The sequence below is a fragment of the Pholis gunnellus genome, assembly GCF_910591455.1.
Source record: "Pholis gunnellus genome assembly, chromosome: 12".
Classification (NCBI taxonomy): Eukaryota; Metazoa; Chordata; class Actinopteri; order Perciformes; family Pholidae; genus Pholis; species Pholis gunnellus.
This window is the reverse complement of record NC_136539.1, coordinates 23,289,189-23,299,856: the sequence shown is the minus strand read 5'-3', so window position 1 is coordinate 23,299,856 and position 10,668 is coordinate 23,289,189. Positions and strand designations below refer to the sequence as shown.

The 10,668-nt window shown below is 44.0% G+C and overlaps 1 protein-coding gene across 1 annotated transcript; it reads left to right on the top strand.

The window, feature by feature from the left end:
- Positions 1 to 3,017: 3,017 nt before the first annotated feature.
- Positions 3,018 to 7,553, top strand: LOC306703626 (putative ribonuclease ZC3H12C; the record flags this gene model as incomplete). Its single annotated transcript, XM_079169635.1, has 5 exons — positions 3,018 to 3,785; positions 4,616 to 4,755; positions 4,879 to 5,113; positions 5,622 to 5,728; positions 6,043 to 7,553. The coding sequence occupies exons 1-5, from the start codon at positions 3,034 to 3,036 to the stop codon at positions 7,551 to 7,553; spliced, it is 2,745 nt and encodes a 914-aa protein (XP_079025761.1). The 5' UTR covers positions 3,018 to 3,033.
- Between the last annotated feature and the right edge of the window lie 3,115 nt (positions 7,554 to 10,668).

Below are 10,668 nucleotides of genomic sequence, written 5' to 3'. Positions count from 1 at the left end.
GAAGGAAGCTTAAAGCCTTTGTTGAGAAGAGTTATTGTGTATTTCTGTAGTCGTGGTTGTGTTTGTGTGATGTAACATGTTGTTTGTCTAAAGGGGTCACGAAGCAACACATCCCTCTTTGTTTCAGACCGTTAGCGCTCATTCACTCATCAATGACTCATGTTTTCATATCTAAAGAATCTGATGGAATGCCATTAACATCATTTTGTAATTAATGTCTTTTTATTATTGTTATTTAATTTGGAGAATGTGAATTGGTAAGGCACTACATAAAAAGCTACATTTGAAATTAAATCCAAACTTCATTGATGGTTTTTTAATAGAATTGGATTTATCTTAGTAACACAAAACTCAAACTCCTGGAGGTTAAACTAGGCGTCAAAACAAAGACCGCTGTACGCTGAATCGATGATGGGGCCGTCGCCTCGTTTCCTCCTCATCTCTGTTGAGAGTTGCACGTGCTCAGTGCCGACCGGTCGGGTGCTAGCAGACAGCGCTAGCAGAGCTAGCAAAATGTCAGCAATCTGGTGATATTTAACTCTGGAAAATCCCCACCAGTTAAAACCGCTACGTTTACAACATGCAAATATTTAGTTTGGAAGTTTACTTCAGTTTCCATACAGAGTTCGGTAAACAATAATGATATTATTTATATGTATATATATATATATATTTGTATCGTAATCTGTAAGGAAAGGAAAAAAGGTATCTGAGCATCTCTACCCACGATACAACACCTGCAGGTCACGACTCCCACTCTGCTCTCTGGTGGAGGTTCAGGTCGAACCGGAACAGCAGCTCGTTCGTTCTGAGGATTTGTAAATGTGAGATAATTTCCTCGGGCTAGTTTCAGGTGCTTTGCATGAGTGAAGCTGTTTGTTCTTGTCTTTTGCTTTTGTTAAAGTTGCATTGTTACCATTAGGCAAGAAGAAAAGTTTTTCAGTTACTTCAACTATAATCAGGTGATCAATGTCCCTCCCTTCAACTACATTTAAAACTGTTGGTTTCTATTTATGTCAGATGAGTAGTAAGTAAGTTTAAAACATAAAAAAGAGGTTAGAGACTCTTTAAAACATGACTTTTCACAATAAGATACGTTTTTTTATAGAGAACTTTTAAATCAAGAATTGATGAATTGTACAGTCTGCATCCGAGGCGATGTGCAGACACTCTGTAGATCAGTTTGTATATAAATGAATACAGCAGAATAAGTCTTTTATCCTGCAGCCGATGCACCATGAGTGTGTTGAATGCATGCAGAGATTATAAGTGGTTATTAAATGACACACAGTGGTGTTATTGTGTTATTCTCACGCAACTGTTGTTAAACAGTGCCAGGCAATTTATTGTGGAAATTAAAGTACATGCATGGGCCATTTATTGTGTTTGTGAGAAGCACGTAAATCATAAATGATCCATTTACGACCTTTCTTGTGTTCTTAGCAGCACGATCCTGCATGACTGTAAAAGATCATATTCTTCACCAGAGTCTGGAGTGTTCGTGGATCTCAGCGTTGTGTTGTTCTTGGACATGGTTCTTGGCGCAGGTGTCTGGTATTTGGCCTCTAGTCTATTTGATGGCCTTTTGTCAAAGGAGCTGCTAAAATGCAAATAAGTGGGAGGACAGAGAGGCGAGGTTACAGATCTCAACTTGCCCTTTTTCTACTTCTCTAAAGTCAGTTTTCAGCTCCATCAAGCGTTTACTCCAGTTACAGCTCAGTGTTTGCATCATCCCGGGACTTTAAGACCTGCATTAAAAAGTTCTTTTTTAGTTTTCTCAACGCTGCTGTGAGAGCTCGGTGTGTGAATGTGGAGCTGGACGGGGTCCGTAGTTGTTGTTTTTGCAGAGCTTGCTTGAAGAGATGGCGGGAAGAAGCAGAGTAAGGTGACCTTTTATTAATTTGTTGTTCTTAAGAATGAATGTTTTTACACCTGAGATCTGATCACAACGTGAGTCAGACGCCTTCAGATCTGATAGAATCCTGATCCTCATTAGTTCTGCCTGACTCGGTTCAGATATTCAGAAACAGATGACATGTGAATACCAGCTGTGAATACGGTTATAAAGTCAAACAAGCGGTTTTTAACGTATTTGGAAAACCATTAACTGATTGTATCTAAATAAATAGACCCTCTAGACCTGACTTATTCTTTCATATCTAAATGAAATATCTATATCTATATATATATATATATATATATATATATATATATATATATATATATATATATATATATATATATATATATATATATATATATATATATATATTCATGTGGGCTCAGAACAGTTTGTGGTGTGAAATTCCCTGAGTTGACAATTTTCAAGTGACTCTAAGACTCTGCTAAGTCCCTTTATGTCCCGTTATAATATCCGTAGACTGCAATTAAGAAGTGGACGTAGTCATCGTGACTACACTCTTTGGTTTGTGGACGTTTTGAGGCCTCGAGTTCTGCGTTTTGCCCGTCGCCATTTTGACTTTTTGTGACCAATGAACAGGAAGTGACCATATATGGACTGAGGAGGAGTGACGTAGAGACGCCGTATACGTCTCTGGTAGAGACCTGTCAATCACTGTGTAGCCCCGCCCTAAAGCATCCCCTGCTTTATGGTCTGTTTGACTCTAAATGGACCATCATTTACTAAATGAACATCATGCTGTATTGAAGAAGACTTGAAACTAGAGATTGAGACCATAAACTCATGTTTACAATGTTTACTGAGGTAGTAAATCAAGAGAGAAGTAGAGTCATTTTCTCATAGACTTCTATACAACCAGAGGAGTCGCCCCCTGGTGGACACTAGAGAGAATGCAGCTTTAACACATGAAGCTTTGACTTCACTATACAGAACCGGAGGTTGCCGCCTGATACTATCAATTTCTCACAGTCCTCAGGAATTTAACCACTTGTTGTGTCTCTCTCAAGCTTCAGTCCAAGGACCAGTAAGTGAGCTACCAGCTGTAACGGTGGGGTCTGTCCGGTGCCGGGGAGGTCACGGAGGGCGTGGAGCTGGATGTATGAGACAGCTTCATGGGAGTGAAGGACCATCTGGAGGATGGAACAGGCCACATCCTCAGCCTGGGGCTGGATCTGGACTACCTCCACGTGGAAGGTGCTGAGCGGCACGCGGGGCTGAACACAGTGACAGGTGCTGGGCACATAGGGGTCAAAGCTGGTGCCCCGAGTAACAGCAGTGACAGTATTAACAGCAGCAGCACAAGTTTCAGCACTAACTCAAGCTACAGCAGCAGCAGCAGTTGCAGTAACTTCTCTGACAGCGACGATGAACGGCTCCAGAATGGGTCTGAAGCTCAAAACCCTCGTCAGCCTCACCTGCAGCACCAAGAGTCCTCTTCAGTCCTCCAGACGGTCAGGCTGGACCTGGCACCAAACCGATCCCTCGAAGACCCCCCACAGCCGCCGGAGACCTCGCCTCCCGCTGACCCCGTTACAGACTACCGCGGCAAGGTGGAGTTTGCCCTCAAGCTGGGCTACTCCGAGGAGCTGGTGCTGCTGGTGCTGAGGAAACTGGGCCCGGACGCGCTCATCAACGACATCCTGGGTGAGCTGGTGAAGCTGGGAACCAGGACGGAGATGGAGCAACAAGGAGGTCCGACCATCTCCCAGTCTCCCTCCTCCTCTTTGTCGTCCTCCTTGGCCTCCTTCACCTCCTCCTCCGGCTCCTCTCTGGACTCCTGTCGGCTGCTGTGTCCGTCCCAGCTGCTGGAGGACAAAGAGAACCTTCGGCCTGTCGTGGTGGATGGGAGCAACGTAGCCATGAGGTGAGGAAGACTTTCCTTGTACTTGCTTTTTACATGATGAGCCAAGATAGCAACCAAGCGTGTGACATACTGTAACATCGCCGACTAAACAGGTTTAGTAATTGCACTGAATGTTAAATCTTTTTGGAAGTCTAAAGCTTAGTTTATAACCGCTGTAGTGATGCTTCAGGCATGACAAAAATGATATTTATATGTTTAGGGATTATACAAAGACGACCAATTCTCCTTTAGATGCTTTAGAAACAGGAAGTCTTAAAAATCTTAATTTGAGTAAATATTTTTCAGCCAAATCAAATAGTTTACAGAATATTCAACCTTTGTTTCTTTAACATACATTTAATACTTGACTTCTTGTATAAAGACAATAAAGTAGACCATGAATATGAGTTTACAGATCATTATAATTCCTCCTCGGCGTTGTGGAGGTTGGTTTATAGTGTTTTGTTGGTTACACTCGTTGTGTTCTTGATTCTTCTCAGTACATTTTGTTTGTACGTGCTGCTTGCATCTCGCACGCCGTGCTCGCCGTACGGTGCCTCGTGCAAGTGCAACCAAAGCTTTAAGCAGCGTTTCTCAAAACACCCCGAGGGGTATTTTAATTTAAATTAAAAAATATCAATAACACTTCAACATATTCACATTTTCAGCAATATTGTTAACTGCTGTAAACTGTCAACTTTCACAACATTTGTTCCTGTTTTATAAATGATGAAAACAAACTGTGGTGTAGCTCTAGTCAGCAAAATAAAACAATTTAAGATTGATATTTTAAGTTTTCAATTCCAAATGCTTGTTCACTGATTGTTCAACATGTCTTTCTGCTCCTGCAGTCATGGAAATAAGGAAGTGTTCTCCTGCCAAGGCATCCTGCTGGCTGTTGATTGGTTCTTGGAGCGAGGTCACCGTGACATCACTGTTTTTGTTCCTGCCTGGAGAAAAGAGCAGTCACGCCCCGATGCTCTCATCACAGGTGACAGCTACTGAAGCCTCCAGCGATGACTCAAACTCACAGTTATAAATGACAAACAAGCGAAAGGACGTAGCTTCAACCTTCTGCTTTGGGATTGATTTCTTATCCCTTCTCTGTCTTCAGACCAAGAGATCCTACGGCGACTCGAGAAAGACAAGATCCTGGTCTTCACTCCGTCGCGCCGCGTGCAGGGACGCCGTGTGGTTTGCTACGACGACCGCTTCATCGTCAAACTGGCCTACGAGTCCGAGGGCATCATTGTCTCCAACGACAACTACCGCGACCTCGCCAATGAGAAGCCAGAGTGGAAGAAGTTCATCGACGAGCGTCTGCTGATGTACTCCTTCGTAAACGACAAGTAAGCAACTCACGACAAAGGAAGTCAAGTTGGAGTGACGTAAAGTGAAAACGGCAATTTATTAATGAACAAATCCTTTAACCTAATTCAATGGAAGGAAAGCATTTTTAAAAAAACTCTGAAGAAGAAAATGTTGCATCTGATTTGGAAAATACATAATGCATCGCAAAAGCCATAAAAAAAGGTTTACTATTGTCAAACATGGGGTTTCCTTTGTCCAGTGTGGCTTCCAACCACTAAAGATCACTTCAAGATGTAACCAAGCTAATATCCCTCAGACTAATATTTGCACAATGCTTTTCTGCAGGGGATTTATCTGAGGACTTCCTATTTACTTGGCCGACACTTTCATTTCCTCGTCGCTGTTCTTTTGATCTTTATCTTCACGTTGGTGTCACTGATCAAATCATCGCCTCTGAAAAGATACTTGTGTCTTGTGTTATTTAAGGGATCTGTTGTCATGAAGATATGTTTGTTTTGGGGTTTAATCTATTAACTGCATATTCAGGTTCATGCCACCAGACGACCCGCTGGGACGACATGGACCCAGTCTGGAGAACTTCCTGAGGAAGAGGCCTATTATTGCTGAACACAGGAAGCAGCCGTGTCCTTATGGTAACGAAATATGCACTTCTGTTGTGTCAGTGAGCACTTCAAGCAGTTGAAAGAACCGATAACAAATTTGTTTCTTAAACTAAAGAATGCTGCTTCAATTTGTTTCCACGTTCTCAAGGATGTAAAAGCGTTTGCGCTCTTTTTCTAAATTGATTTTAGATTTTTTTTCAAGAATGACCCCTAAATTATTCAACAATTTACTTATTATGCTAGAGATGATGACCTTTCTTTTCAGCAGGGGAACTAACACAAATCAAAATAAAAAATATATTCATTCCAGCACATTATTGAACGTTTCTTTTTCCGTCCTTTAGGGAAGAAGTGCACATATGGCCACAAGTGCAAGTTCTACCACCCTGAAAGGGGCAGCCAGCCCCAGCGTTCCGTGGCCGATGAGCTCCGTGCTAGTGCCAAAATGTCATCAGTGGCCTCCAGAGGTCTGCTGGAAGATGCCCTGATGGCGAAGAGACAAAGTTCTGGTCAACCGGAAGGAACGGCCGAGGCCGAGCGAAGTCGAGGTACTCCAAAGAAACAGTCGAACCCCAGCCCTCACAGCTCCTTCACCGACCTCTTGGAGGACAGGCTTCGGATGCAGTCCAAAGTGGAAGGACATAGGGGAAGCAACAGCGGCAGCAGTAGCTGTAGCAGCAGCTTTCTAGGGTATCCTGCTCCGGGCGGACCCCCTTGGTCTGGAAGCTTTGACCGATGGGAGCACCCTGTGGGAAACGGTGGAGGCAGCTCCAGGGTCGCTGGAGCCTCTGGACCAAGCCAGGCTGAAACTTACCACAGATGTGAGTCTCCAGAGCTGGGCTACGGCTCTCTGGTGAAGGCCTACTCCAGCCTCAATCTGGCGGTGCCACAAAGTCCCGAATGCTTCCTCCCGGCTGATCTGCGAGCTGGATTGCATCTGTCGGACTGTAGCAGCGAAGGCAGCGCAGACTCTTTCTCCCCGGACCCCTTGTTAGATGACTGCCCCAAGTGCCACCATCACCACCACCATCCTCACCACCATCACCATCACTGCTCCGGCCAGTACGCCCAGCCCGTGAGCCGCGTTCCCCCTGGACTGGGCCACCGTGCTCCTCATGGCTATCCGGTTCCCCAAGCACTGTGGAGACAACGTGGTTTTGGCTTGGAAGACCCTCCAGCTTCTGTTCCCTCTCTCGTACCTCCACATCCATTCAAGTCCCCTTCAGCTTACGTCCCGCCACACCTTCAGCATCCGTTGCTGAGCAGCTTCCCGGGGGAATTCCCAGATCGACCACCGCAAGCATCCGGCGCTCACCCCCGCTCTCAGGGCTCCCTGCTCAGCCACAATTTGATGGCCTCCCTTTGGCAGGAAGGTGGGCTCCAGGACTCCCAAGTGTACAACCGGTCACCACTTCATTCCCACTCTGGGCTAAGCCAACAACCACAGCATGGGGTAAACTGGGACCCCCATTACCAGCAGTCCTCGAAGCCTCGCTATGATCCGTATGCCTTCCAGAGCCTCCCGGAAGTCCTGGAGAAGGCGTGGCACTCTCCTTGGGGCAGGCAAACCCATTCGTCCCCCCGAGGCCTTTCGGCCTCAAGTCTCCCACCGCTCCCCCAGCTGTCCCTTCCACCCATCGCCGCTCACAAAAGCCACCTGTCCCCGGCACCCCAGCACCAGGAGCCCCCTGCCTTAGGTCGATACCAGGACCTCAGAGAGAGGGTGTTTGTTAACTTGTGCCGTATCTTCCCTCCCGACTTGGTGAGGATGGTGATGATCAGGAACCCCCATGTGGTGGATGCTCAGGAGCTCGCGGCTGTGATTCTGATGGAGAAATCGCAGCACGGTTCCTGAACGGAGGCCAGAAGGTGAAGCTTACGGCTTCATCATAAACTGGGCTGCAGGTTTAATTCTTGCAATCGTCCTGATTGGTAAAGTCAGGTTGGACAAAAGCAAACCAAAAGCACATATATTTACAGCTGTTAATGCACTGCTTAATTTTATTGCAGGGAAGTCGCCTCATTAATTTTAATGGTATCTTTGTAAAGGGAAATCCCCAAATTGCCATTTTTTCTATAAATATGCCTGCTATTACAGCACTTAAGATCAGGAAAGGTTGGGGATTAATGTGCATGATTGAGCTCGAGCTTTGAATCAAGACACCGGTTTTGCTTCGGGAGGCTTTTAGTGTGTTTTTAAAAAGGTGACAGTGTTGTTCATTTTAAATTAATTTATTTGTTATATTTTAAGTTATTTACATATTTCTTTAAATTATTCTGTTTGTGGCACTTTGTTTTGTTATTGCTGTGTTTCCACGGCTGTTTTTTCTTTTTTTTTTGGCAATCATATCAGGGTACAAGTACAGCTCAAATTCCTACTTTTCATCTGAGTGAAATACTTCCTTCAGTCACTGAGACGACAGCGTGGGGTAAAGGAATATATACTGAAACGTAGAAGATCTTCACGCATTGCTGATATATTCCTACCGTACTTAAGGTTTAAATTTAGTTCAACAAACGGATCAATGGTTTCTTTCTGAGCTGACAGGTGGCCCGATCAGATTTTGTGGATTTCCCCCGACAGGGAAGTGAAACTCAAGCGGCACCCACAAAAGAAAATAGCAAAAACTCCACTCGAAAACCCCGAGCTGTTGTTTATTTCCTCTGCTAGGATAACCAGCTGACTTCACCGTTCAGCAGGTTTCAGTACAGAATTCTTTTCTTTCTTTTTTAGGCACACCCTCTGTTCTTTTCCATCTTTAAACCGTATTATAATTCTAAATCATGTGAAGGCTGTAGAGAGCACCAGGAATGTTGGTATTTTTTAATTAAGAATATGTGTTAATTTATTTATTAACGTGTGTGAATCAGACACAGGGGGTCTTGTTTGTCCGTGGTGACACCAGGAGGAGGGCTCTCCGCTCAAACCGGTTAGATCCACAGCTCTGCAGTCAAAGACAGGAACACGCCGGCAAGAGTTGGGAAACACGTTCCTAAAATTAAGATGTCCTGGTACTTATTTTAGCACGACAACCGTGGGAACAACCTTTGTCTCATTGGTTTAGTAAAGAAAGAAATCAGATTTTAAGAAAAAGTAACTAAATAAAAGTGTTATTACCTTTCTAAATTAATTTATAACCATCCAGGATTACTTAGGAATTACCTCAGACGTCAATGAGCTCATAACTTGAATAATGCTGATAACAGCATTATTTTTATAAATCGATTCATCATTAAATCTATGAAATGTCCAAACAGTAAACAGTTTGATCAAAGGTGACGCTCTCTTCGTTGATACAAATTGTATCCTATAAACTTTTTTTTAAGCGAGATCATTGTTTTATATGAGAATATTTAAAGACAAGAAAATATTTCGAGTTGAATATTTCGAGTATTTGTGGCAAACTTTGTCACCTTTTTGGTACTTAGCCTATATTTATATATTTTTTTCAAGTGCAGGAAAGAGACATTTTGGAAGCAGTTCTAGTTTATATTGTCAGTGAAGTGAAAGCGTGGTGCAGCTCAAACAGACCTGGTGGAGGAGCGGATATGATGTGGTTAAAGGTGTTCAAATGTAAAAGGTTTTGGTTAAAAGGTGACGTTGTCTCATTTCTAAAGAGACATGTTGTTAGCTTGTTAGCTTCAGACCTCGGATCAGTGCTTCTGAACACTGCTGGAACAGTAAAATTAGAGGTTTAAATGAGCTTGCATCTCAAATTTGTGCCACAACTCCAAATCGTTTTCGACGCCTTTTCCCAGAGGCCAAAAAAACAAACACGTTTTCTTCCTTATTGTCTTGAAGCGCTCTTACTTGAAAAGCTCTCTTCTCAAGAGCTGTGCTGTCCTCTGAAAGGTCTCAGGAACAAGTCCTCGGTACTTCCTGTCCGTCAGCTGATCTCTCTCTCCGGCTGGCACCGTGTGCTGGCGTTCGTCTACACCAGGGGTCCCCAAACTTTTTCCTGTGAGGGCTCCTCCTTCAAGCTCCCGTGTCTCATCTCTCGGCTCTTCTACTTCTTCTACTCTTCTACTTCTACAGGGTGCGCGCATGACAGCTCTCATCTCGTTCGCCCCCTGGTGGTTGGCTGATTAAAATTCGATTAATTGTGCAGACTGAAAAAAAATCATAATGCGTCTCTGGTATTGTTCAGGGGGCCGGACCAAATGTGGAGGCGGGCCGTAGTTTGGGGACCACTGGTCTACACTTTAATTTAAACAGACCTCTGAAAAGGTGTTGTGTTAACATTCCTGTGGATAATAAAAAAAAAAAAAGCTTATTTAGTGTATAAGGGCAAAAACTATTTTTCTATTGTCATGAACTCGTTAAGAGCTGTGTTTCTGTGTTCACCTGCAGGAAGAGATTGTCGTCAGTGTTGCTGAATGAGGGGATGTTCACTTTGCGAACTGCGCTAATGTTGTGTGTGGTTTTCTCCCCAAATGTTACTTGACAGTGTTCAGACTGAATATGATTCCACCGAGCAAAAACTAGCCACCGTTGCAGTTCTTTGTTATTTTCCCTCGAGCCTCTGATCCGTGTTTCGTCATCTCCGTACGTTCAGTAAGTGAACTTTAATAAAAAGATGCATATTTGTGGTTATTTTGGTGGGAAAAAAGGTGCCGCAGTGAGCTGGGACCAGCGAACAGAGGCAGCGTGAAGGAGGTCGTTCACTGGATGAGGTACACCGGTGATCGTCCTGCGGTGAAAGTGTCAAAACGTCCCATTTATGTGACTTCGTTTAAACTGCACTTGATTTTCAGACAACAGCAAACTGCAGCAATGATTTTCCGTCTTTTCTCACCGCAACATCACATTTTCTTCACGGCAAATTATTACGGTTCATTTGCTATTTATCTAAAAAGATATCGGGGTCGCTGCCGTCTTTATCCCACAATGACTCGTAGGAACCGATCGATGTTCCCGTTTTGCTGCGTGTTCATAACTTCTTCTGACGTCCTGCGGCATCGCGTCACGT